General features: G+C 53.0%; 2 protein-coding genes across 5 annotated transcripts in view; both read left to right on the top strand.

Moving 5' to 3' along the window:
- Nucleotides 1-1,334: 1,334 nt before the first annotated feature.
- On the top strand, nt 1,335-18,882 carry GOLM2 (golgi membrane protein 2). 4 transcript variants are annotated; one of them, XM_056500237.1, is made up of 10 exons: nt 1,335-1,929; nt 7,340-7,394; nt 8,283-8,385; nt 9,379-9,469; nt 10,316-10,463; nt 10,670-10,750; nt 11,084-11,182; nt 11,796-11,969; nt 14,460-14,627; nt 17,709-18,882. In XM_056500237.1, the coding sequence occupies exons 1-10, from the start codon at nt 1,603-1,605 to the stop codon at nt 17,780-17,782; spliced, it is 1,320 nt and encodes a 439-aa protein (XP_056356212.1). In that variant the 5' UTR covers nt 1,335-1,602; the 3' UTR covers nt 17,783-18,882. The 4 variants fall into 4 exon arrangements, with proteins under 4 accessions (XP_056356212.1, XP_056356214.1, XP_056356215.1 ...); XM_056500239.1 differs by having other exon boundaries at nt 10,319-10,463; XM_056500240.1 differs by lacking the exon at nt 14,460-14,627.
- Nucleotides 18,883-24,339: 5,457 nt separating this feature from the next.
- CTDSPL2 (CTD small phosphatase like 2) overlaps nt 24,340-27,754 on the top strand; it is a 28,181-nt gene continuing 24,766 nt past the window's right edge. The window contains exon 1 of the mRNA XM_056500245.1: nt 24,340-24,468. The gene's annotated coding sequence lies outside the window, so the exon portion shown is untranslated. The remainder of the gene's footprint in view (nt 24,469-27,754) is intronic.

The raw sequence follows: 27,754 nt of genomic DNA on the forward strand, positions 1-27,754 counted from the left end.
ACCATTTGCAGCTGGAGGTACTGGGGTTGTGCCCAGGAGCTCACTGTGACCCTCTGCTGCCCGAGGCCACAGCAGAACTGATACTAAATCCCATCACAGGGAGAAAGGCCAAGGCCAAAGTCTCTGTGTGGGTGAACAGCTGCACACCTGACTCTGCTGGGAATTCTCACAGCGAACCCTGACTCTGCTGGGAATTCTCACAGCGAACCCTGACTCTGCTGGGAATTCTCACAGTGAACCCGGACTTTGCTGGGAATTCTCACAGTGAACCCTGACTCTGCTGGGAATTCTCACAGTGAACTCTGACTCTGCTGGGATCTCTCCCCTCACACCGAACCCTGACTTTGCTGGGATCTCTCACACCGAAACCTGACTCTGCTGGGATCTCTCACAGCGAACCCTGACTCTGCTGGGATCTCTCTCCCCTCACACCAAACCCTGACTTTGCTGGGATCTCTCTCCCCTGACACCGAACCCTGACTTTGCTGGGATCTCTCACACCGAACCCTGACTCTGCTGGGATCTCTCTCCCCTCACACCAAACCCTGACTCTGCTGGGATCTCTCCCCTCACACCGAACCCTGACTTTGCTGGGATCTCTCACACCGAACCCTGACTCTGCTGGGATCTCTCACACCGAACCCTGACTCTGCTGGGATCTCTCCCCTCACACCAAACCCTGGTTTTGCTGGGATTTCTCCCCTCACGCTGAGGCAGCAGCTGCAGCCATGGCCAGAGCTGGTTCCATGTTCCAGCCCGGCTCTGTGTCCCGTTTTCCCCGGTGAGAACCGGCAGCAAAGAGCCATTAATAGGTGTGAGTGAATCAGCCCAGGAATAAACGCATTCTCGGAGTGTTTCTGATAAAACGAGTGATTCACGGCCTCACTTCGCTGCGAGGCCACGCTTTGTTCCCTCAGGAAACACCTCTCAGGTGTGGGGCTGAGAAGCGTTCGTGGCCGGGAGAGCTCGGGGTGTTCACCTGGAGAAGGGTCCAGAAAGCTCAGAGTCCCTTCCAGAGCCTTTGGCGGCTGACGCTAAAAGACCCTGTGGTTATGAGGGATATAGTGAAGGAATGGTTGCCCTGAGGGTGGGCAGGCCCTGGCACAGCTGTGGCTGCCCTGGATCCCCGGCAGTGCCCAAAGCCAGGCTGGACAGGGCTGTGACTGTGCACACGGGACGCTGTTACACCGGTTTTTAACGTCCTTGACAGCAACCGCAGCGCTCCCTCCCAGCCCCGCCGCCGCTCGGCTCCCGCCGCCTCAGGGCGGGCGGCACGCGGCTCTCGCGATAGCTGCGCGGGCTCCTCTCGCGAGAGCCGCTCGGGGCGGGCGGCGGGCGGGGCGCCGCGGTGGCGGCTCGGCCGGTGCGTCCCGCTCGGCCCGGCGGCGGCGGCTCGGCTGGGACCGGGATCGGGACCGGCACGGCCCTGCCGCCCACCGCCCGCTCCCCTCCCAGCTCCCCTCAGAGCCTCTTCCCTTCCCTCACAGTCCCCCCATTTCCCCTCCGCTCCTTCCCTCTTCCCCCCATTCCCTTCACGTCCCCTCAGCGCTCTCTGCGCGCGCCCCCCGCTCCGCCTGCCGCCCCCCGCGCTCGGCCTGCCCCATGGTGGGGTTCGGGGCGAACCGCCGCGGCGGCCGCCTGCCCTCGCTGCTGCTCGTGGCGCTGCTGGCCGTGATCGCCGTGCTCGCCTTCCACTGCTGGAACGCGGCCAGCCGGCAGGCGCTGCTGCGGGAGGAGCTGGCCGAGCTGCAGAGCCAGGCCCAGCGCACCGAGGTGGCGCGGGGCCGCCTGGAGCGCCGCAACTCGGACCTGCTGGGCAAGGTGGACTCGCACAGGAAGCAGCTGGAGCAGAAGGAGGCGGACTACAGCCAGCTGAGCAGCCAGCTGCAGGCCAGGGACGGCCAGGTGAAGCGCTGCGAGGACGGCAAGGTAAGGGCAGGGCCAGCGGGGGTCCCGGTGCGCTCAGCGCTTACCTGGCCAAGGTGTCCCCGCAGCCCCCAGGCTCAGGTGTGCTGCTGCTGGGACAACTGCAAACATTTCCTGAAAACGTCCGCAAAACGAGCTGAGGATGTCCTCTGTGTGTGTGTGTGTCTGTGTGTGAACAATGAAAATCCCCCGAGATCGCTCGTTTCCAGACGGCTGTTTCAAATTTACGTATTGTTTTCCAGCTTTCTGTCTCTGCTGAGAATATTCGATCTTTTGTGGATATTCGAGAATCAGACACAGCCGTAAAACCACAGTTTCAAGGGAAATGAATCCAGTGTGGTGCTCAGTAGCACCCCGAGCTCGCCTCTTGGAATGCCTGCTACAGCACACTGATTTTTATGCTGCCAGCGTGTACTTGAGAGAAAAAAAACCAAAAACCAACCAGACAACCCTGCTGCTGACTAACGTGTCATTTTCCTTGGCTTGCAGAAGCCAAGCTCATTGAAAATTCAGCTGGCCCTTTCAGTGGGGGTGGCCTGGGGATTTCTTTTGTTGTGGAAGATGAGTGAGTGGCCCAGCTTTCACTGTTCTGCTTTCATAACCGGCCTGCCCTGGGAAGTTCACGGGGCTCAGCACACAAGTCCTGCTCGGGGCCATGTGGGCTGGATTTGCATGCAGGTCATCTCTCTGCTCATTGAACACTGTTCTCACAGCGGGCTTTATGGAAATCTCACACTCTCCAGGGTTATTGCTGGCTAGGTTTGTTTTTCTGGCCCTTTCTTATTGCACATTGGGTGAGGAGCCTCAGAAAATGCATCGAGTTGCCACAGAAAAAGCCAAATATGTACATGTCACATTCCAGAGTTAGATTCCCTCAAACTGATTAAGTTTGTATTAGTGTTTCCTGCTGAACCATTAAAACTGAGCCCTCTGTGTGTTCAGCAAACACATTTTCAATTTTTATCTTTCCTTAGATTGCAGTAAAAAATTCCAGTTGGATGTTACATGGACTCCATGATCTTAAAGGTGTTTTCCAGCCTCAGTGATTCAGTGGTTCAAAAGCAGCTGGGGTTTAGCCGAAATATTTCCCATTCTGCCTGCAGGAGGGCATGCAGCCTGTTTGGTGTGTTAATGTCACTGCCCGTGGGTGTAAAGCTGCCCTGGCAGCATTCAGGTTATCTGTTCAGGAAGGATTTCTTCCTGGAAGGGGTGGTCAGGCAGTGGAGCTGCCCAGGGAGGTTTGGAGGTGTCAGGGAAGGTGTGGCTGTGGCACTCAGTGCTCTGAGAGGGGCTCAGTGCTCTGGGAGGGCTTTTCCAGCTGCAGGGATTCTGGGGGCAGTTACTGCACGACAAGGGGTGCTTTTAATGCAAAGAGTGTTTGTTTTTTTGGAAATGGGTGATGTGTTCCTGTAGGGCACTGGGGGAGGAGATGTAGGTGTGAGCTGGGGCACAAACAGGCACAGCCACCCCTGGTGTTCCCTGAGATCTTGGACCCTCTGGGTGTGACACTGCACAGGGCAGAGCCGTGTAGAGACCTGCCCAGTAAACCTCCCAAATTCAGTTTGGTGTTAACTGCCTGCAGTGTGTGCCCTGTCTCTCCCTTCTTTGTTCCAGTAAAGGCCAGTGTGGGCTCCTAGCTTTGGGGCATCCTCTCTCTTATGTTCAAATGTTCAGAGTGCCCTCAGAGGCCAGAAGAGTAGGATTTTGCCAAAAAACAATTGCTGTCCTTTTTTCCTTCCATGTAAGCCACTGTCTTTTCTCAGTGGCAGCAATGTTTATTTTTTTTTTCTAAAACCCTTTAAGTGACTTTATTTAAGGACTATTACTTCTCTGAGAGTAGAGAGCAAAGCTTTGTTTTAGAGAATGAAACTCTATCGCAAGAAAACAGTAGTAGATATAAAGTGTCTGACCAAAAAAGGGCTTGAATGACAATTTTTTTCCTCTCAAAATAGAATTTGGCAGGTCTGTCTGACCAAACTGCTCATTGCCTGTGATATTACTCCAGTTGTGAAATGCAGGAGCTGAAATAAAACCCAGACATTGATATAAAGCAATCACAACAAATTCAGGCTCCCTTTGAGGAAACCTCGTTTGAAGATTCTCAGTGTCAGTGCTGCTTTGTGCTCCTTTGTCCTCAGCTGAGCTTCTTTGCCTTGTGGTCACATAAATCAAGTGCCTTTCCCAGTGCTGAGGCAGCTCTGGATTCTGCAGCAGCTTCCTCTTGGCTCAGGGATCCCTGGGGTCAAGGCCAGTCCCTTGGCTGTCCCCTCTGGCCCTGCTGGTGGAACCAGCCTGTGGCACTGCACCAGGGTGTTGTTTGCTCTTGGGAGCAGACAGGGACTGTCACCCAGTGTCTTGTGTTTACAGACAAACAGGAAGCATGAGCTGTTGGGAATTCTCTCCTGTGGTGAGTTCCTGAAGGTCTGTTGGACCTTGGAGCAAACAGGGAGTTCTTGTTCTCTTCTGAAGCACCCTGTGAGAGGCAGGCAGGGGTAGTGCCCACCCTGGGATTTGGGCAGGTGCTGCATGCACAGGTAGCATCAGCTTCCTGAGGACTCCATGGGATTTTTGCAGGGTGCTGTTAGGTTTTGGGGTTTTTCCACAGCTTTGTGCATCTGTTTGGGATGAGCACAGTGGAATGTGTGACTGGCAGGAATCCCTGGTGGAGAGGCTCCAGCTGGCAGGGAGCTGCTCTCCTGCCATACCTGCTTGAGACCATGGCCATGCCAGCTGTGGAGCACTGCCCTGCCCTTACCTGCTGCCCACAAATGCTTGGGATGAAGCTGTTCAGTCAAACACCTCCAGCAGCAGCTGGGTTTGTTGCCAAAACTTGTAAGTCCCTGCTTAGCAAAGCTGGAGCTTGGCAGCAGCAATGTGGAGTTGTTACATGGCAAGATTCACAACTCAGGCAGCACTGGAGGCTTGCCACATGACCATGCATAGGATTTCTGTTTTATTTCTGTGCAGGGCTCACTGGGCTGCAGAGGGTTTATTTTCTCCATCCCAGGTGCCTGGAAAGGCCCTGAGGAGCCCCTGGGAGCTCAGCAATACAAACAGGTGTAGACTGAAGGAGGATGGGGCCCAGGAGGAGCTGGACCTGTGCCATGGCTCCTGGGTTGTGGGTTTTGCATGTGTAGGTGGAACAGATCCCATGAATCATAAAAAAGCTTCCTCCTTTTCCATCCTTCAGATGAGGGACATTTGCTGTCAGCTGAGCTGGTTTGGATATAAATCCTGTCACTTCTCTCTGAAACTCCAAATCACCAGAAGGGAAGGTTGTGTGATAAAAGTGCTGCACCTTCCCTGCAGCTCCTGCTCCCAGGCAGCAGCCCTCCCCCAGGCAGGCACATGGTCATGGGGCAAGCAGGAGCCAGGGGAGGGTTTGTGTGTGAGGAACTCTCAGAGATGAGGGTCTGAAACAGACCCAGCTACTTCCCAGCATCTCCTTTGTTCCTAGATTTGTTGGGTACTGGAAACAGCTGCATTAGAGTGGGAGACAGGAAAATGTGATTAGTGCCTGTAGTTTTGTGAAAGGGGGAGATGCTTGTTCATTAGCACAACAAATCACTGGGTGTACCTGCTCCTCTGTTGGAGGAGGTGAGTGCCCAGTGGATGGAGAGGCTCGGGGTGACTTGTGTCTTCCCTCCCCTGTGTGTCCCCACTGCAGGGCCACTTGTCCTTCTGAAGTGGAGCTCTGCACTGATGGGGTGTTGCTCTGTGCATCCTGGAAGGGCCCTGAGTGCCTCGGTGGGCAGAGCAGACCAGAAGCTCCTTGAGTGGCCCTCTGGGGAGGGATTTTGTCCCTCTTTCAGAGCTCTGTGGTCAGAGGGCTCAGGTCATCTAAAGATCACGTTCCTGGTGCAATTAATAAGTGCTGACAGATTAACTGTGGAGCTGGACTTTTCAGTTATGTTCCAGGGTTTGGAGGAAATATGTCCAAGGCCATTCTGTTTATTTTACTGGTTTTTCTGCTCTCTCTCTAATTTTCCAGTTCTGCTTGCTTTCTTTGTTTTGGGGAAAGCCTTGTGAGGCAGTGCTGTGTCCTGTCATACGTGGGTGCCTCTCCAGGCCCTACCTAGAGCCCTCTTGGCTTTTGTTTTGGGCTTGGGTCAGGGTCTGGCTGCACTCCTTGTGCCCTGCTCCAGGGACAGCCAGGATCCTGCAGCTGGCACAAAAGCTCTGCTGCCCAAGGAGCCTGTGCTGTGCCCAGAGCTGTTGGATGCATCTCCTGTGCACTGCAGAAAAGCAGCAGCTGCAGTTCCTGCATGGCTGCAGTCCCAGGGCAGGAATGTCTGATCATACCCACATGGGACAAATGGACCAGCTGCTCTGAGTGCCTCTTGTAACAGCAAAACCACAGTGGGAAATACATTTAAAGCATGAATGGTTTGATGAAAGGGAAGCACAGGTCTGGGGAGGAAGTCCTGAAGGCAGGGCAGGTGTGTTTTGGGTTTTTTGACAGGAAACAGAGGAGACTGACACAGCCACTTGAGGGGCAGTGTGGGACCTGAAGCAGCCCGTGTGCAGGTGTGTCCCCTGTGTCCCCATGTGTGTCCCAGCCTGTCCTGCCCCAGTGGCTGTGCTGCTGCTGCAGTGTGCAGCTCCCAGAGGTGATGCTGCCCTTGTCAGCCAGGTGTGACAGTCCTGCTCAGCACCTTCCTGCAGTTCCCCTTTGTGTCACCCTGAAAGGACAGCAACAACATCCACACACCCCAGTGCCTGAGGGCAGCCAGGGATTTCCACCCCCTTTCTCACAATACTGCACAGGTGAATCTTTCTCTTTGTTCCTGCTGGTTTTTGTCTTTATGGAATGACAAAACAAAGCATCTTTACTTCAGGACTTTGTGTATGTGCATTTCTTACTTACTGTAATTATTTTTTCCTTACTAAAAATGCCAAGTTAAAAGCTGTTGTAGTCTAGCTGTTGTAGATTCCCTCTCAAAACAAAATGTGTGTTAGGGTGTTAGCCAGCAACACATAAAAGATCTATTTAAATATAACAATTCTGTTGTATCATATACCTTAGGTAACATATTGGTTTTGCTGTTGATGCTGTGTTTATTTTTATCCACCTGTGCTTTGACATTGGCTGTTTACTGTCCCCCTTGCAGTATCAGGATGCAGCATGTTTATTTTAGTCCAGACAATCTACTTTTTTTGATATAAATATGTTCTGGAATTAAAATGTAAGCCTTTGTTAGTAAAGCCTGAACACAGTGTTTAGTTTGGTGATGTCACTTGCAATCACTAAATACACATTTCTTAGATTTACAGAACTTTGTGCACGTCACTCCCATAATCCTGTCTATACATTGGCTTTGGCAAACAAACAGACCCACCTGAGTCTTCACAGCCCAAACCCTGCCCAGCCTGCTGGTCACCTGCATTTAATCCAACCTTTCCTTCCTTGCAGATGAAGCTGCAGAACAACATCTCCTATCAGATGGCAGACATCCATCGACTAAAGGGTGAGGCATTCATGGCAAGCTCCTTTGGCAGGCTGGAGCTGTGTATTGGAGCTGCCCAGGTGCTGCAGAATGCAGTTTAAATGAAGGGTCTGGTGGTGCTGGGACACCTCACAATGTGCAGTCTCATTGTGTTTGTTACCTGGTGTGGGTAAGTGCAGAAGGAATGAGTTCTGGCACTGCTGAGTTACAGGACAGCAGAATCATTTTCATGGCCAAATACAGAGTGTAGTAGAGTTTGACCAGAAACACTGTGATGGTTGTGCTGGGTTAGAAAAGGTCCAGGACACATCTCTGAAGTTCTGTACAGACATGATTGTGATGCCTGTGGTATTCAGAGTGAGCCAGAACAGGATCAGATGTGAGCATGCCTGCACAAACACATGTGGGTTCTGCCTGTATCCCTGTAGGGAGCTCCATTCTCTGTAGCCTGAGGAGCAGGGAGCAGCTGTGAGGGCAGGAAATCCACGTTGGCTTTAGGGCCAGTGGGAAGGTGCCTCCCCTCCTTTAGTGCACTCACTGCAGACAGTGTTTAGCATCCTGCCTGGAGGAGCCTGGCAGCACTTCTGTGTTACTCAGTGACAGAACCAGTCAGGAAATGTGGAGATTCCCAACAGATCAGTGGAATAGCATTGTGCAAGGCTCCTGAATGCAAAGGTGCAGAGACATTTAGGGAGATTGGCATAGTATCAGAAGGATTTGTTTCTAATTCATGCTGCCATCTGGCATACATGAGTGAAGTGGCATCTTCTCAAATTGGTTTGAGAATCTTTGTGTCTAGGCATGAAACTTGAGCAGTTTCTTACTTACTTAGCAGTACTGGAATTTGTAGCTGCCACAGGGTGTTTTTGCTTGCTGCCTGTGTTGATACAGTGTTTGCTTTCTGCCCAGAACAACTGGCAGAGCTGCGGCAGGAGTTCATCCGCCAGGAGGATCAGCTGCACGAGTACAAGAAGAACAACACCTACCTGAGCAGGAGGCTGGAATATGACAGGTATGGCTCAGGCTGCTGTGCCAGGGGGCCCTGTATTTACCCAAAGTGCTCATTAATCCCATGTCTAATCCTCAAACACGAGGTGATGCACCTGAGCTGACTGTTTGACTCTCAGGTTCTTTGTGGTGGTGTAGTCCTTCCCCCAGTGTGAGATAGGAGCTAATTCAGTGGAATTGTTCTGCATTTTTAAGTCAATGTATTTTTTATGACATGGAGATTTAGTTCACTAACACATGAAGGTGTCTAAAGGACACAGTCCTGTGTCACCAGTGTTGTTAATTGCTGCTTTTTAGCAGCATAGTTTCTTCTGTTTCATCTGGAGCTGAAAGCACCTTGTGTAGATTAAAATTTTAAATTTACTTCAGCCCTTGAAGTTAATAATAGAGGAACAGGGAGAACAAATACTCCTGCAGCTTTGAGGAGTGAGGAGGACTTAACTTTTGAGAAAGTTTGAAACTTTTACACACACAAAGTGTTTCTGTGCTGTGCTGGCATTTGTGGGACATGGGAGTTTTGGTGATGGGCTGGTGCTGTGGCTTGCTGGGAAGCTGGGGCAGCTGGCTGTGTATTCAGATGTGTTATTTGAGTTGGGAGCAGTAACTGATAGTGGCACTCGTGCACCTCCTCTGTTGACAGGAGAGACATGATGCTTTCCCAGTGGAGTTAATATTTGTGGGCAGATTAACTCTGGAGCTTGACCTTTTGGTTGCATTCCAGCTTCTGGAGGAAGTATATTCAAGGCCACTCTCTTTACTTTACTGTTTTTTCAGCTCTGTGCCTATTTTTTCCCAGCTCTGCTTTTTTACTGTACTCAGTCCATTCCCACTGCACATCCATGCCAGGACCAGGCTTCCTGGACAGACTATTCTAGTTATAGAATATATATAGATTCCAGTTGGCTTTTTGTGCCACTTGATATTTTTTCCCTTACTTTATTTGTGGGAGAGTAGATCCAGCAAATGAAGTGTAACTAGTGGTGTGTTTCTCCTCAAGCCTGCAGTGTGGGCAGCAGATCAAGGAAATGAGACTGCAGCATGAAGAGAGCATCAAGAAATTAATGGACCAAATTGCTCGGGAACAAAAGGTAATGAATGCCAAGAAGGTTTGTGTGGAATGGGAAGAGCCCAGAGCCTGCAGTTTGCCCCAGAGCTGTGGAGGCCTGGGACATTTCCTCCCTTGTTTGTGTATCCCCTGAGCAGCCCTAGGTGGGTGTTAGTGTTAGAAGTCTGCCTGCTGTCTCACCAGTGCACTGAGCTCTGAGCTGAGGCCACGTTCTCTGCTCTGCTCCAGCCTTGCTCCATGATGTCACTGCTGAGGATGTCAGGTGTTGCTGTAACATGGATATCACTGCTCAGCTCTCCAGGTGGGCTCTGTGTTCTCACACCTGTCCCAGGTCACTGCAGAGGAGCCTGAGCTCTGAGAGGCCTGGAGGTGCTGCTGTGATGCAAACTGGATGGCACTGCAATGGTATCAGGGGTGTGATTACATCTAACAGGCTGCCAGTGGAGTTTGGGCCTCTCTCCTGCAAACAGTTGCTTAAATTTTGTTTCCTTACTTCTTCTATAAACATCTCAAATGATAGGGCAGACTGAGCAAGTTTGTCACATCTCTTACAGTCCAGAATTGTTTCAGGGCTCTGACCTGAGGCTTAAGGCTGATGTTCCCTTAACCTGTTTTTGCTGTGTTTAACACCTGTGTGTGGCAGTAGAGGTGTCCTGCAGCTGTGCTGTGCTGAACTTTGTCTGTCCAGTTGTGTTTCCAGCTCCCCAGGGTCCAGCTGTGTGCAGAGTGCTCTGCTCTTTGCTTTGGTGATCATTGAATTCACAAATGCAGTTTTGCAGAGCAATTGCCCAAAGTAATCTTGAATTTAAGGCTGTTTATTTTGTGATTTCCAGTGAAGTGTTTAATATTGTCTCATTATTTGTTCTAGCAGGCCACACAGAAAATTCAGTCTGGTAAAGACACTGCAGTCAGCCCCAGCAATGGAGAGCAGGCAGTACCTGAGACTGTTGCAGAGGTGGAAGATAAGGACATAGTGAAGAATGAGGAGCCTTCAGAGCATGTTGCAAATGGCAAAGGTATTTCCTTTTTTGTGTGTTTGTGGTGGAGAACAGGCCAGTTGTGTTGCATCCTTTGCCAGCCTCCACACTGAAGCAGAATAAGGAATTGTTTGGCTCAGATACATTGATTAGCTGCAGTGATTGTTCCAAGGTAGAGCCTTCCACAAGAGGGAAATTCACACTGCAGGCTTAGTGAGGCACAATATCCTTTTCTTGTCTTGCAGAGAAGATCAAGCCAGGAGGAGATGCAGGCATGCCTGAAATAGAAGATAATGACCCTGCTAAAGCTGAAGATACTCCCACTGGTTAGGAGCAATACTCCATTCTTTCACACTGGGGCTTGGTGATGTAGATGTTGTGTGTGAACACCATGTGGTTCACAGTGAGTGCAGACTTGTAAAATCTCTCTGTGGTAATAAAATTCAAGTGGGGTGTAAAATCAGATCATTTCTACTGTGCCTTAGAGGTTTGAATTCTCAAAATGGAATGTTTTGGATAATGCCCCTCCTGAAATCTTACCTTTTATATTCTCATTAAGAAAATGATAAAAAAATAGAAGTTTACAGGGTTGTTAGAGCAAGACCAGCTAAACAGTGTGTTTGTTTCATGCTAATGCTTTTGTTCCTGTGTTGTTTCAGCTTTAAAGAAGCCACTTATTTCAGCTCCTAGAAGTGAAGGTCATCAGTCTGTTATCAGCCTTCCAACTGAACAGCCCCATGCTCCAAACCTGGCACCAGGTAAAATTCCTGCCAGCAGGTGATGAAGCAATATTTTGGTTACAAGGAGAAAACCAAGGATGAATTTCTGCAGCATCCAAGGCTGTGTTCTTACCTGGCTGAGGCACTTGGGCTGCTGTTATGTGATCTCTTCTTATACCCTCCACACCAATAATTTCTGAGCCTTTTGACCAATCACAGCTAAATTTGAGTTAGAAGTTTCAAAGATAAGTGCCCCAAGATTCCTCCAGTGGACAGAGTAATTGAAATGAGTGTTCCTCCTTAGGGTACTCATTAGGGCTGCAACCCTCAGGGGTTGGTTGTTGATCTCTTGGAGGCAAAATCAGATAAACCAACATTCCTGTCCCTGCTCAGTGCCCTTCAGTCCCTGGGAGCATCTCACTTGAGGGTGACCTGGGGAAGGTTTAGGATGTGAGAACTGAAAGTCCTGCAGTGAAAGGGTTTGGAGGAATTGCAGTTAGGAGAGAGACAAACCCAAAGAGAATGAACTCTGTGCTTGTGGATCAGGTCACTTTAAGGTCAGAGAATGCCAGGTTATGCCTGCACTCAGGTTCCTTGTTCCAGGCCTGTCCTGCTGAAACTCTGAGAGTAACTTCCCATTTTGACCTTGTAGGTTTGCCCAGTGACAGTGATGGAAATGCTGACATTGCCAAGCAGATCCCTCCAAACTCTCTCCAGCACTTGAATTTTGAAGAAAATGTGGAAGCCCAGAAAGAGCACAAGATTGAGCCAGACCAGCTAAAAATCCCAAAGAGCCGAGTCAGCGACTTGCAGAAGATAAAGCAAAGTAAGTTGGCCAAATCACACACTTCAATATGTTCAAAAAATCCCTTTTTTGTCTGTGTTAGTGCCTGTCTGGAACATAGGGGCCTTTGCAGAGGGAGCCTGAGAAGGAATGTGTGTTCCTGGGTAAAAGATAAGTTTACGTTTACATTCAGTTATTTTTAAAATTATTTCCTTATTGGAATTGAAGGTGTTTTTGGAAATTACTGTGCAGTTAAATTGTTCAAGTCAGAACTTTGATACATGCAGAATGCTGAGTTACTTTATTACTTGATCCAATACACTTTTTGGACAATGTTGTAAGAATTCAGCCAAAACTTGAGAAAACTTTGGTTGTTTTAATATCACTCATGGGACTTTGTGGTGGAGCAGGAATGGGTGTATTACAAATTGTCACAGAACCTGGGCAGGCCTGGCTTCCACTCTGTATCCTGAGGTGTGTAAGGCTTGTTGTATTATCAAAGCAGCTTGTGGAGTGAGAGAGCTTCTCATTTCAGTAGGTGGGTTGTTGATGGATTGTCTCTCCCTGGTCACAGATTAAATGGTGAGGGGTGGTTGTGCAGGCAGGAGCTGGGGAGGAAATGTCTCCATTGCAGGCTGTGAGGGGATACCTGAGGAATTGTCCCCACTTAGTCTGTGCTCTTTGCTCCTTTGTATTTGGAATAAGTCAGAGTGCAGGTTTTAATGGTGCAGTGAGGGAGAGATTGTCACCAAAGGAAACAGCTAATCCAGGTTTGTGCAAGGTTCTGTCCTCATGGTCAGGGGCTGTTCAGAAAGGTCCAGTGGTGACAAACTCAGCCCAGCTCTGGCCCAGCTCTGCAGCTCCCACCTGGGCAGGTGCCTGGCTGGGTGTTGGTGGCTGAGAGCTTTGAAGCAGAGGGTGCAGAGTGGGACTGTTCAGCCTGGAGGAGAGAGGAGTCTGGGAGACCTTGGAGTGCCTGAAGGGCTCCAGGAGAGCTGGAGAGGGGCTGGGGACAAGGGACAGGAACAGGACACAGGAATGGCTCCCAGTGCCATAGGCAGGGCTGGATGGGATTTGGGCAGGAATTGTTCCCTGGCAGGGTGGGCAGCCCTGGCACAGGTGCCCAGAGCTGTGGCTGCCCCTGATCCCTGGCAGTGCCCCAGGCCAGGCTGGGCACTGGGGCTGGAGCCCCTGGGGCAGGGGGAGGTGTCCCTGCCCTGGCAGGGGTGGCACTGGCTGTGCTCCCTGGGCTCAGTCTGGCCCTTTGTGGGGCTGCTGCATTTCCTGGGATCTCTTCATCAGCTTCAACCTTGCCTTCTGTCAGCTTCAGTTCATGCAGTGCTTGTTTGTCTCAGTATCTCTGGCTGTCCCTGGGCTGCTGTTGCTGGCAGCTGGGTCCATGCCCTTGTCTTCCATGGCTCAGTTGGGGTTTGACATGTGCAAATCCCACTGTCCTACCCGGGTTCTGTACACAAGGCAGTGTCAGAAGTACCAGCAGGATCACTGCATCACACATGAACAGGCAGTGAATAATGTGCAGCTTTGGATTTCTAAACAGATCATGGTTTTTTCCCTGCTTGTTGTATGAAAATACCTGGATCTGGTGTTCCTGTATGTTTGAGCCGTGCTGGGTGTGATTCTGCTGCATCTCCCCCGTACAGAGAAACAGGATGGTACTGCCTCTGTCCTGGATTTTATACACATATTGTCAGGGAATAATTTCACTTTTACATCTGTCCATTCCTAATCCTGATGTTGAAATCATTCTCCAGTTTTACTTCTCCATTAGTTGCTTGCACTGGGAATCATCACCTGCCCTGGCAGCCTTGGTGCCCAGTGTATAAGAATTGTATCACACTTTAATTCCATTTTTTTCCATTTATCCACAATCTTCCAGGCCAGTAACCTCTGCAGGCTCAGAGCTGCTTCCCTCAAGCACTGGGCTGGAAGAGATCTCCCTGTATCCCATTAAAGCCCAGCTCTGAGCTGACATCACCCCAGTAATCTCTCACCTGGATGATTGTCTCTCATTCCACATTTCCAGCCGATTCAATTTTTCTTGGGCATTGTTTCAGGATATGAAACTCTTCTTAATTTTTTGCTGGGAGGTGAAAATACTGGGTTTGGGACATTTTGAAGGCTGGAAAAGCTTGCTAGGGAAGCAGAGTGCAGCAGGGCACCCCCTGCAGGCCCTGCCAGGGCAGTGGTGGGGGCTGGAACTCCCAAATTCCAGCCCTCAGGAGAGGTGCTCACTGCCCCTGCCAGGAGTCAGGGCTCCTGTGCTTCTGAGAAATCCCTTGGTGCCTGGGGCAGTCCAGGGTGGGCCTGTGTGGGTGCTCACTGCAGCCCTGTGCAGAGAGGAGTGTGGACAGTCAGGTGTCACACAGAGCTGTCACCTGCACACAGGAGCCCTGTCCAGCCCCTGCCCTGTCCCTTCTCCCCCTTCCTCCTGCTCCACCTGCCCTCTGCTCTCGTGTAGGGTCTCTGTTTCTTTCCTCTCTGCTGCTGACTCACTCCTTTCCTACTCCACAGGCCGGTTCTTTGATGAGAATGAATCCCCTGTGGACCCACAGCAGGGTTCTAAACTGGCAGATTATAATGGGGATGATGGGAACGTGGGTGAGTATGAGGCAGACAAACAGGCTGAGCTGGCTTACAATGAGGAAGAGGATGGTGATGGAGGAGAAGAAGACGTCCAAGGTGAGCTTGGGCCTTACCTCCATCCCACTGTGATGAATCCATGCTGAGTTACTTGTTGAATTTGTGTAAAGCCTCTCTGGTGTAGCTCATCACAAATTACTCAGACAGAACAATCAAGCTTGAAATTTGGTCCCTCTGTCTGTGGGACAGCAGCAGTGCTACAGTCTGGAGTGAGAGGGGCTTGGCACCTTACTGCTGGTGTCTGTAGTTCTGCAAGGAAGAGCAAGACTCTAAATTCCAGATGTGGTTTTACACAAACCCCCAGCTCTGGCCCCTGGCTGGGGGGGCTTTGGGCCTTGACATTCCTAAATTTTCTAGAGGAATGAAGTGGTTTGACTGCTGCCTTTGTGGCACCTCCTGGAGCTGGTGTGCAGAGAGGCCTCAGGTGGTGATTGCAGGGGTCACTTTGGTGCATTATACACAGATTCAACAGGCTTGTGGTGTTCTAACCCCCCTCAGCCTCCTGCCCCAGTGCTGCTAACACCTGTGTGTGCATGGCCACTCCCTGTCCTGCATGGGGCTCCTGCTCTGCCCTCCTTGCTCACCTCTGCCTGCCCTGTCTGCCTTCTCCATCCAGCTGTTTGGGGACAGCTCTGACAGGCTGCATGGCTGTAGGGTGAGAACATTGGATAAACAGATATTTCCAGTTAAATGGAAATGTAAAATATAGAGGGGGAAAATAGGAAATGGGACAAAAATCCTACAGGCCCTCTGATTCTGACTTTCATAATGTAAGTTATGTAAGTTAAGAAGTTTTCAGCTGGAGGCTTTTCAGGCACTGTATTTAATTGGCATCTAAACAAAATGAATGGGCAGAGCCAGTGAAGAGCAGCTGACAGTGAGAGTGCAGCTGAGTGCAGTGTCAGCAGGCTGGGCTGCCATTTGGAACCTGTGCACAAGTGAATAGGATGGACAGAACCTGTGGTGATTAATGAACTTACTAATGAGCTGCAGTGCCTGCTGCTCCAGCTGCAGCCTGGTCTGTGCCAGACCAGGGGGTTCTGTGCCATCCCTGCCCCTCTGGGCTGCTCCCTGGGTGGAGCTGCACAAAGGCACAGGGTGCAGAGCAGCCTGCTCCAGTAGCAGATGTCCTTCCATGGCACTTTTCTGTCCATGCTGGGGCCATGGGAGCCATGGCCCTGATGGTGCAGGGAGTGCTGTGTGCCCCTGAGCCCTGCAAACCCTGGCACTCCTGTGCTGGGGGTTTCACAGTTCTCTCCTGTTCCCTGCCCAGCTCCTCTCTGCAGCAGTTCCTTACCTGGGCTTCAGCTCTGGGAGCTGTAACTGTGGCTGAGCCTGTGCTGCTGCTGCCTCACTCAGCCTGTGTGCCCTGGGCAGCCCTTGCTGGGAAGAAATGTTCCAATATCCACCCTGAGCCTCCCCTGGCACAGCTGAGGCCCTTTGCTCTTGTCCTGTCCCTTGTTCCCTGGCAGCAGAGCAGGCTGTAGGTGGCAGCCACACAGAGCAGGGGTGCAGCTCCCTGCCCTGTCCCCATCCCAGCCAGCTCATCCCCTCAGAGCCTGTGCTGCTCCATCAGTGTCAGCAGCTGGCTCTGGGGGCAGCAGGGGTGCCATGAGCAGTGCAGTGACACGGGCAGCATTCCCCAGTGTGATCCAGTCTGAGTGCTGGGAAAATGTTCAACCCCAGAGGCTGCCTTGGGTAACTTGCAGTGTGAGTGGTGGCTGAGAAAGCAGAGCTCTGACTGACAGTGACCCCTGACAGCATTTCCCTTCCAGGTGGGGTCCCTGCAGGGCCCATGCTCTGGTGGCTTGGAATTTGAGCTTGGGGAAGATCCTTCTCCTGATGAACCCCTCTTTGTCTCTGTAGAGACAGACTGGATTCAGAGCTGGTAGTTAATGGTAAAAGGTGACTTCTGGAAGCTTCTTCCTGAGAGATGGTCTCCGCAGAGTGTTACTACCTCAAACCACATTTCCCAGGCTTTGTTCTGTTGTGCCTTAATAACTTGTTGTGTTGGCTTGAGCTGTGATTGAGTGTGGCCAGTGCAGCTTCCAGGGGCAGTATTCCAGAAAAGGAGGCTGCTTCAGGCTTTGCACTGATTTGTCTGCAGGGCAGGAGAGAGCAGGAAGGGAGGTGGTTACAATTGTTTAGAGAGGGGAAAAAGGAATGAGAATTTCTGTCTAAAAACTGTCAGGAAAACATCACCCAGGTCTGCATCAACACAGGCTGAACAAAGCCTGTGGCACGTGCTGCAAACCCTCTGGGTTCCACAGGGCTTCTCTTGCCAGGAATTCTCTCTAGGAATGTGTGGGCTTAGTTTGAAATTACCCAGGGGAAATAACCCAGTTTGGGGGATGTTCCTTGGGGCAGGGCTGCTCCCAGCCTGGCTTCTTCCCTCAGCACCTGCTGAAGGACAAGGAGATGTTTGCAGGTGGCAGCTTCTAAAGTGTCTGAGTGGTGGAGGGGGAGTAACTGCAGGATGTGCAGGTGCTTCCATGGCACTTCCTGACAGAACAAAGCTGTGTCCTGCAGGTGAGCTGCAGCCCTTTGCTGCTGGAGCAGCCCCTCAGGCCCTGCCTGGCCCCAGGGTGCTGGGTGTGGAGTGTGGGGAGCCCCTGGAAATGGAGCAGCTCAGCTTGGATTCCCTCTGCTGTGAACAAGAGTCTTTCCTGATATACAGGGATAGCTCTGAGCTTCAGGAAAAGCTTATTAGGTGGAACAAATGGAAGTTTTAGGGGTTTTCACTGCTTGAGAGAAGGAGGCCCATGGTGTGGAAGGGGTCCCAGTGACTTCCTGTGCAGTCCCTGAAGTTCCCACCCTCTGTGGAGCCTTATGGAGTCAGCTCTGGGCACGGGACTTTGAGCAGTGGGGGGTTTGAGAGGCTGCTGGAAGGGCAGCAGCTGGTGTGGGAGTGCTGCAGTGTGTGAAGCAGGCAGGCTGGGAGGGGGCTGCCCTGATCCAGAGATCCCCCTGGAGCCCTGACAGCGGGCTGGACTCGCCCTGTCCTGTGACTCCATCCTGTCACAGCAGCATGTCCTGGGAGCTGCACTGGTGTTTGTTCAGGGCACTCAGCAGGTGCAGCGAGCACTCTGGCTGCAAGCTGATGAGGATCTGTAATTGCAGATGATGAGGAGCGAGAGCTGCAGAACGACCTGGGCGACTACGGCAAGTCCCGCCTCAGCGAGGGGGTCCTGTAGGCACAGAGGGCTCAGCCGGGAGCCTGAGGGCTGCACTGTGCCCTCCTGAACCAGCCAGCTGAGGATCCAGTGCCCAGAGCAGCAGGAGGAGAGGACCCCTCTGTACATGTGTACATATTTGTACTGTTGCAGTTGTATTAAACCCACAGCTTTGCTGTTACATGGAGCTGCTTACTCAGCCTGGTCCTTACCTGTAATAATCTCTGCACTTAACCCAGTCTATAAACACAGGCTGAACTGTTTCTGCCACTTCAACACGTGGAACCTGGAGAACTTGTACAGTTTGTACCTGATGTAACAAAGCTGCTGTGGAAGCCATGTACAGCCAAGAACTTCTTTTCTACAGTCCCACCTGCCTGGCAGAACTGCTCCCAGTGCTGGGGTGTGTGCAGCAGTGAGAATGGAACATCAGAGGGACTGGGAACCGAACAGTTCAGTAACTGCTCCTTCCTCACTGCCAGCCAGCACCACATCCCACTGATGTACATCCTGTACAGTGACCACACCTCGTAGCTAGAGCTGGAAATCTGCAGTAGGACTTGAATCATTCCATACATCACAGAACAGCTGTGCAACTAATAGCTCAATTTAAAAGGTGATAAAAATCATTTGCAGCTTGTAGGAAATGCTTGTGTTAAAGGGGTAAGTGGGTAAGTGTGCCAGTGAGACACATCTCCAGCAGCTGCCAGCCCCTCGATGGAAGGATCAGCCCTTGCCCAGGTAAACACACTGTGGGTGCTGGTGTGCTGTCCCAGTGTCCATCCCAGCTCCAGCTCATTTCCAGTTCCATCCCTTGATCCTCAACACCCACCACATGCCCCAGTTTGGTTTTCTCCATCAGATCTGTAAGTCAGACCTTTTCTGTATTCTGTGTTCAGGCACTTTCAGGATTGATGGAGATGATTCCATTGCTCTGCAGTGGTGGGAATGAAGGGGATTGTCCCCCCTGCTCCCCCCAGGGCTCCTGTGGACCCAGGTTGTAGGGCCCTGATGAGGGGGATTGAACTCATCCCTGTGCTCTGGGCTGAAGTAATGGGTCAGGTTTGCTCCTTGCCAGCTCAGTGAACCTCTTAAAATAAAGTTCAATGCTCGTACAATTACGTTCTGGGTTTTTAAGACAGTTTATTACTACTTCAAGTATCAATGGCAAAAAAATTCCCCCCAGTTTCTGCATTGAAAAAGTGGAACTCCAGCACAGTGCTGTGTCCTGGTCCCAGCTGAACCCCACAGTCTCCAAAGTAGTGCAGCACCACAGGGCACAGCCTGGGGACACCCCAAAATGAAGAGCTGAAATGTTGAGATGAAACCATTCTGCACTCACAGCTTCAGCTGCTTCTCCCTTCCCTGCCCAGCAACAGCAGGTCCCTCCTGTGCTCAAGGTGAGTTCCATGGTCCTCCTTCTCTGCCTTTTCTCTTCCTTTGCATTCCATGTTTTCTCTTTTTCTCCTCTTTCCATCAGAGTGATTACTCTGCTTCACCCTTGTGTGACACATCTGGAGCACTGTGTTTAATTCTGGGCTCCACAGCTCAGGAAGGACCAGGGGCTGCTGCTGAGGCTCCAGGAGGTCACAGAGCTGAGGAGGGGCTGGAGCATCTCTGAGGGCAGGAGCTGCAGCAGCACTGGGGCTCTGAGCACCGAGAAGCACACACAGCAGCTCGGGTTTGTTTGGAAATGCTGCTGTGCCCTCCCTGTGCTGGGTTTGTTTGGAAATGCTGCTCTGCCCTCCCTGTGCGTTTGTGTGGAGCAGCTCTGTTGCCATGGCAATGGCAGCACAGACAAGGCAGACGGATCCTGAGCAGCTGCTTCCCTCAGCACCGGGCCAGACTGGGAATCAGACTGGAGCCCAAGCGCCTCTCACATTGCAGCTCTGCAGGAGGAATCCAAACCCAGCACAGCCTCTTCCCCAGGGCCCAGCCCACAGCACGCCCAGGGAGCCCAGGCACACCCAGTGCTGGGTCTGAGCTCCCTTGCAGATCCCTTTGCATCCACGTGGCAGTGCATTCAAACACAAGGCTGAGGGATGAGTCCAGGCAGTGTCAGAAATGCAGCCACAGAAACAACTCCAGTTACTCCAGCCAGGCCTAGCTGCCCAGTTTTGGAGGTTTGCAGCAAACAGACTCTGCCAAGGTTTTCCCAAAGTCACATGGATCCCACAAAAACAAAGAATCACTGATGAACCCGCTTTAATTTCAAAATGAGGAAAACCAAACCAATGGGCAGGATCTTGCCAATCAAACCCAGTTCTGGATGAAACAACCCCCATGTTTTTCAGCCCTTTAATAGCCATGAAGAGCTAAAGACACTTTGAAGTGACAAGAAACAGACAGGAGATAATGGTTTGTGGATTTTATTCAATGTTACCATTTTGCATTTTCATACATGCAAACCCAGCAGCAGTGGGAAATCCAAAGCCTGCAGGACAGAAGAGCCTGTGAGTGTTCTGCAGGAGTACATACAGATAGTACAAAAGGTTTTCTCTGTAAATCTATTTACTGCCCCTGTTTGCACACTGGATTGAATGCTGCTGGTTCATGTGGTGGTTTTGGAGGTCCTGAGCTCTCAGCAGGACCCATTTCCCTGTACACAAACCTCTGAAGAAATTATCTACCTGAAAACTTTTATCTCTGTTGAGGAGAATTTCCACATGCCATAGATCTGTCAGCTGCAATCCCTACTCCAGGAGATACACAGAGCTTTCAGTAACCTGAAAATCCCCAGGCAGGGAACTTCCAGCTGAACTAACCTGGGACCCTTCTTTCAGGAGACCGACCAAAATACTTGATAGCATCAAAAGTCTTGCTGTGCTGAACTAGAAAATGTGAGATTGGCACTTTATAAGGAGGAGCAGTGTCCTGCTGTTCCAGCTGGCTCTGGGACAGAGGAGACCAGATTTCTGTAGTTTAAATAAAACAGGAAAACAAACCCACAAAACCAACCGGGGCCATCTCTCCCTATTCATCACAGTGCAGTGGAATTTTCAGCCAGCCAGAAACAGAGTAATGACATTGATGCCTGAACTTCTTCATGCCAAAATAGAAACCATAATACTCCAGGTCCTTAACCTACATGAAACCCCATGAAGCCACACTGGGATTACTGGGATGGGTAATCTACAGTTCAGCTTCCCAAAGCTGGGTTGGACTTGTGGCTGTGCATTTCCATCCCTGGAGGAATGTCTCATGCCACTCTCAAGTGCTGAGCTGTGCCAGATCAAACACAAGGCTCACTCCCATGTGTGTCTGTGGGATTGGGAGCAGATGAATCCCTGCTGCTGTCAGTGTCTGCAGGGAGAACAGCCAGGCTGGAGCTGCTCCTGGCCAGCCAGATGGGCTCCCAGACACTGGGATGGAGCAGCAGCACAGCCTGGGAGCTGCTGCTCTCTTAACTGGTCACCCAGCCAATGGAGCTGATTCCCTTCAGAAAGGCAAAAGGAACAGCAGGCACTGCAAGTGGCCAATAGCAAGATACAAACCCAAAGATACTCCTGGATTTGCTGAGAAGTGCCTGATGCTGAAGTTAAACTGAAGCTGGATCAAACCCCACCCAGGCCTGAGCTGCAGATGCTGCAAACAGCTGCCCAAGGCACTGAACCTGCCCCCAGGAGCTCTGCACCACCAGGGAGCCCACTCTGTATGTGATGTGCAAACACAGAGTGAAGGCTCTGCAAGGCTCAGGGGAAAGAGCTGAGAGGAAACCCTGAGGAACGGCCTTCAAGGAGCAGTGAGGATCCCACTGCAGGGATGGGCAGTGCCCCCACTCAGCTGCACCTTCAGCTTCTCTGTCAGGTGAGGCAAACCCTCCTGCGGTGTGTGGGGAGCCCACTGCTGCCAGCCCAAACACACATTCTGAGCTCTGCAACTCTGATCTCCCTGCACAGCAACACCAGCAGCAAGATGGTTTTCCATGTTCCCATTCCTGCCAGTGCAGCCCCTTCTCCCTAATTCAGCACCAGGGAACTCGAGGAGAGCACAAGGCACTGTGAAAAACAAAAGTTGATATCGTGTTCCACAGAAAAGGCCAGTTCTCATGGCCATAAAGATCAGTTTGAACCCTGAGTCACACGTTGAATCTCTTCTCTGAGTGTTTTTGGCCATGCTGGTGCTCACACAAATACCTGCTTGCTTTAAATCTTGTTGGATCATCTCCTCTGGCAGCTCATTTCATTTTAATTACATGGCTTGAGAGAGTATTTCCACCCACCATTTCCCAAAACTCCCACTTTCTAAGCATCAGTGAATGTCCTTTTGGGGTAACAGTGTGAGACATCACAGAGTTATCCTGCCATACAAGTTCCTCCTAAGGGACTGCCAAACCACCTTAATGAGGCTCTAACATGCCCAAACTAACCTTTTCCACAGCTGATCATTCACCAAATATTCACAAGACATACCTGAACACTCTAAAGGAATATGGCTCTCTGTTCTGAATGAGTTTCCACTGCCTGCCTATGATCTCTATTCTGTGGTAAAATTAGCTTTATAGTGCCTTCTGATAAAGACAGACTAGTAGAGTCCTGTGGCAGAATTCTAAAACAAATCTTGGCTTCACAGCAGCAGGTGTGCTTCCCTTTAACAAGCCAATAAATATTTTAGGTGACTAGAGAGCTGGGACTTCTATAATCTGATCCACGTTCAAAAGCCAAGCAGGGAGTCAACAGGTACCAGGAAACACAACGCCCGTGCAGGTTTCCTTACTGCTAAATTACAGGATGCCAAATACTCCTGTAAAAACCTTCCATTCTGGGCAATACCTCGAGATGTTATCCTGTGAAAACACAGGCGGACCTGGGAACTGATTTCTGTTACAAAGACTGGTAAGTAAAAGTGATCATCAAGAGAAAAATTAAGATATCCAAGTTCAGTAGCACTGAAATGAGAAATGTTAACTTCACTACATATACTATACTACATATACTCCTACACTGCAAGAGATGGCCAAGTGCTTCATTTAGCCCTTCAAATAGTAAAGCACGCAGCATCCTCAGTATTTCATACACAAAGAGGCTGCCTAGGAAAAAACAAACAAAAAACCCAAAGAGAAAGCGGAAATAAAAGTTCACACCAGCCTGCACAGGCCACTTAAAACAGCAACCGAAACCACAAGGCAGCACTGCCCCACGCTCCGGGAATGGGCCGGGCACGGCCGGGAGCGGCGCCGGGGCAGCGCGGGGAGGGGGGGCCGGAGCCGCGTCCGTGTGTCCGTCCGTCCGTCCGCCCGGGGCAGGGCCGGGATCACCGGGCAGGGCTGGGATCACCGGGCAGGGCCGGGATCACCGGGCAGGGCTGGGATCCACCGGGCAGAGCTGGGATCCACCGGGCAGGGCCGGGATCACCGGGCAGGGCTGGGATCACCGGACACGGCCGGGATCACCGGGCAGGGCTGGGATCACCAGACAGGGCCGGGATCACCGGGCAGAGCTGGGATCCACAGGGCAGGGCTGGGATCCACCGGGCAGGGCTGGGATCACCGGGCAGGGCCGGGATCCACCGGGCAGGGCCGGGATCACCGGACAGGGCCGAGATCACCGGGCAGGGCTGGGATCACCGGGCAGGGCTGGGATCCACCGGGCAGGGCTGGGATCCACCGGGCAGAGCCGGGATCACCGGGCAGGGCTGGGATCCACCAGACAGGGCCGGGATCACCGGACAGGGCTGGGATCACCGGACAGGGCCGAGATCACCGGGCAGGGCCGGGATCACCGGGCAGGGCTGGGATCCACCGGGCAGGGCTGGGATCCACCGGGCAGGGCTGGGATCCGCGGGCAGGGCTGGGATCACCGGGCAGGGCCGGGATCACTGGGCAGGGCTGGGATCACCGGGCAGGGCTGGGATCACCGGGCAGGGCTGGGATCCGCGGGCAGGGCTGGGATCACCGGGCAGGGCCGGGATCACTGGGCAGGGCTGGGATCACCGGGCAGGGCTGGGATCCACCGGGCAGGGCCGGGATCACCGGGCAGGGCTGGGATCACCGGGCAGGGCTGGGATCACCGGGCAGGGCTGGGATCCGCGGACAGGGCCGGGATCACCAGACAGGGCTGGGATCACCGGGCAGAGCTGGGATCCACCGGGCAGGGCTGGGATCCGCGGACAGGGCCGGGATCACCGGGCAGGGCTGGGATCACCGGGCAGGGCCGGGATCACCGGGCAGGGCTGGGATCACCGGACCGGGCCGGGACTCGCTCCCGCTCCCCCCCGCCCCGGCCCGCTCGCGCCCCCTCAGAGCTCCCCTCAGCGCTCTGCTCTCCCCTCACCTCCCGGCGCGGCGGCAGCGCCTCCTCCGCCGGGGCAGCTCGGCGATCCCGGCACCGATCTTGGTGCCGATCCCGATCCTGATCCCAGTGCCGATCCTGATCCCGATCCGGGTCCCGGCGCCGATCCCGGTACCGATCCTGATCCCGATCCGGGTCCCGGTGCCGATCCCGCCGCCGCCGCACAGGCCCCGTTCCCTCCTTCCCGGCCTGCCCCGGCCCGGCCCCCTCCCCCGGCCGGGCGCGCCTGCGCGGCGGCCCCGCTGCCATCCGGGTCCCTCGGTGCGGTGCAGCGGGTCGGTAGGCGGGAAATGGCGACTGAGCGCTGAGCGCCGAGCGCCCGGAGCGCGGAGCCGCCGCCGCCGCCAGCACCGCCCGCCCGCCCGCCCGCCCTCAGCGCGGCCCCGCGGCGCCGCTCCCCGGCCCCCGCTCCCGCAGGTGAGTGCCGCGGCGGCGCCGCGCGGCTCCCAGCCCGGGCTCAGGTGGGGGGCGCGGGGTGGCCGCTCCGAGTGACCGGCGGGATGTCCCCTCGGGGCCCGCCCGCCGCGGGCCCGCCGCCCGCCGCCCGCGCCGCGTCCCCTCCCCGCTCTCCCCCCGCGGCCGCCGCCGAGCCCCGGGCGAGCCCCGGCCGCAGCCCCGGCGGGCCGGCCCGGCCGCGGGGAGCGGCGGAGCGGTGTCACCCCGCCTGACACCCCCCGGCCGCCCCGCCAGGCCCGGGCCTGCGGCGGGTCCCGCCCGCCCGGCCCGTCCCGCGCCCCGGGGCCCGGCCGGAGCCGCGGCGCTGCGGGCGCATCGCGGGCCGAGCCCGCGCGGGTCCCGCGCAGGACGCGCCTGTTGCTGGTGTTGTTGTCGCCGCCGGGGCGGCAGCGCCGGACGCGCCTGTCACCGGCCCCGGGCGAGCGCTGCGGGCACGGCACGGCTCGGGCACGGCTCGGGCATGGCACGGCACGGGCACGGCACGGCTCGGCACAGCACGGGCTCGGCACAGCACGGGCTCCGCGCTGCCCGGGCACGGCTCCGGGGATGGCAGCGCTGGGGGTGACACCCGCTCTGTCGCTGTCACCGGCGGGGACCGTGCGGGACCCCCGGCGCCCGGCGCCGTTATTGGCATTGCCGGTCCCCGCTGGGAAGGCGGCGGAAGGAATTAGCGTGCTGCATACCACATTGATTATCTGCTCGCTCGGCGTTGCTGGAGAGCACTGTACGAGCCTGTTGCTCAATTTGATGGTACTTGGGAGCGCTCGAGAGGACAGGTCTGGCTGTTTGTGACTCTTTGGGCGAGCTCAAGCCTGGCTCTGGGCAGGGTGCTCCGTTCTCTCTGCTGACAGTTGTGATGCTTCTTCTGGTCCCAAGCCTGTTGTTTCTGGGAGGGGTTTTCCATCGTCTTCCAGCTGCTTATGGTGCACTTTTAAAAGTAATTCCGAGTTTGTCGTTATTGTCTTTGCCTTTCTTGATATGTTTCCGCTGTTAGAGTAGTCCGTGAAGAGGATCTCTAAGTATAACTATTACTCCGTTGCCTTGGGCAAGTGACAACCTCTTTTGCCGTTTCTCCAGGAGTAAAATGGGGATAATAATACCTTGGAGAGTTGTTACAAGAAGTAGTTAATGTTTGTAGAGGACTTAAAAGACCTAAGTGTTATTAATTAAGCCCCATGACACATTAAGGTAAGAGTTAGCGAGCCAGGTTTGCACATGGATGAACTGAGGCAGGAAGAGATTATGATTTAGCCAGAGTAACGTCCTGGATCTGTGACAATAGCAGAAAACAAGTTGTAACTACTTCATGCTGTAGGCACAAGGGATAACAGATAGGATTCCAAGATTACTTGCCCCTCCCTCACCCCCCTCCCAATTTCAGGCTTTTCTACTTTTGGAGGTTCTGCCTGTGTGACTTCCAGTTGACTGGATGGCTCCAAGGACACTTATGGCTTGCCCACTTAAAAGTGTTTCAGCAGTTTTCATAACAAGATATATGTTCTAGGATGCAAGCCAAATCCTAACTTAAATTCCATGAAACATTCTCCTCTTTTCCCCTGAAAACATGGCGTGGAGCTGAGTTTTGATCCTGTTCCAGTCAGTGCAGCGTGCACTAGAGCTGACATTCCTGTTTCATCAGAGTTCTTTATTAAAGAAAAATTCCCCTGTCAGTCTGCCCTGGAGATGGAGTGGGACAGTTGGATCGTTTTTCTGAGGATGTAAACATTCCACGTGTGCTGGGGCCATACCTGCATTGCAGGACTGAAAGGTGATTTTCCATCCCCAGCCCTGCACCAGGGGTGGTGGAACTCCCTCCCAGGGTGGAGATTCCCCAGCACAAAGATGTGACACTGTCCGAGGCTCAGGAGCATTAAGCAGTTAAACAAAACCAGAAAAAGTTGTCTGGATTCAAAAGGAAACCAAGTTTTTCCATACTGCATTGGGGTTTTTTTTTGATCTCTTGTAATGCCGTGAGGCTGACACCAACAGGAATCGTGTTTGCAGGAGACTTCAGGCACCACATATGCTCTTTTGACACATTTCTGTGCACATATTTCATTCCTGTGGAAGAAACTTTTCCACAGGTGTAAGAGGAAGAATAACTTGGAGCACTTGCACATTTTTGTAAAAAGCCATTCTGAAAGTCAGGTTTGAACTATTTTGGCAAGAACTTGCAAGAAAAACTTGAGCAGGGGGATTGCACAAGAGAAACTCCAGAGTTCCCTTCCTACCTCAGCCATTCTGGGAGTCTGTAAAAGCAGGATGCACTAAGTAGGGCTGGAATTGGACAGAAATTTGAAATTCCTGTGTATTTCTAGATGTATGTGTGCTCTGAGAGGAGCTTGAGACTTCTCACCCTTTTGGAACAGTACCTTGGGGATCCAGAGCATCGTTGTGATCATTTCAGGATCGCAGCTGAACATGGAATTCTGACCCTAAAACTGCCTTCTCCAGGTTATGGGGTGCAGCTGTGCCCTGCCCAAACCCTGCCCAGGTTCTGCCCCATCTGTGTTTTCAGCCTGGTCTCCCTGGGGAAGCCAGTCCTGATGTGTGATGGGTTTGGGCTGTGGAAATGTCGGTTCAGGACCCCTAAGATGATCCCAGATTTGAAGGCTGCCCCCTCACACAGGCTCCATCCTTATTCCATAATTCCTCTGGAGCATTCCTCTCCACAAGTGCCTTTCTCATTCATTACTGAGAGTAGATCAGTAGATCAGAAAGTAAAGGACCAAGTCTGAATGGAATCCCTTCATCTGCTGGCCCCTGAGTTGCTGTCACCATTTTACACAGGAGATTGGTCTTTGTCTGTTGTCTGTGAAAAGTTCCTGGGGTGCTGCTTCAGCTCTGGGGTTCCCAGCACAGGAGGGACCTGTTGGACTGGGAGCAGAGACCACCAAGGTGCTCAGGGGATGGAGCAGCTCTGCTGTGGGGGAAGCCTGGCAGAACTGGGGTTCTTCAGCCTGGAGAGGAGAAGCTTCAGGGTAATTAATTGTGGCCTTCCAGGACCTGAGGGAGCTGACAAAAAGGATGGAGAGAGACCTTTACAAGGGTCTGGAGTGACAGGACACAGGGAATGGCTCCCAGTGCCATAGGGCAGGGCTGGATGGGATCTGGGCAGGAATTGTTCCCTGGCAGGGTGGGCAGGGCTGGCACAGGTGCCGCTGGATCCCTGGCAGTGCCCAGGCCAGGCTGGGCACTGGGGCTGGAACAACCTGGGACAGTGGGAGTGTCCCTGCCCCAGCAGGGG

The sequence above is a fragment of the Oenanthe melanoleuca genome, chromosome 10 (genome assembly GCF_029582105.1).
Source record: "Oenanthe melanoleuca isolate GR-GAL-2019-014 chromosome 10, OMel1.0, whole genome shotgun sequence".
Classification (NCBI taxonomy): Eukaryota; Metazoa; Chordata; class Aves; order Passeriformes; family Muscicapidae; genus Oenanthe; species Oenanthe melanoleuca.

Coding starts and splice junctions, on each gene's coding strand:
- GOLM2 (XM_056500237.1), top strand. CDS start 1,603: ATGGTGGGGTTCGGGGCGAACCGCCGCGGCGGCCGCCTGCCCTCGCTG. Junction 1,930..7,339: donor AGCGCTGCGAGGACGGCAAG/GTAAGGGCAGGG, acceptor CCTTCCTTGCAG/ATGAAGCTGCAGAACAACAT. Junction 8,386..9,378: donor AGGAGGCTGGAATATGACAG/GTATGGCTCAGG, acceptor TTTCTCCTCAAG/CCTGCAGTGTGGGCAGCAGA.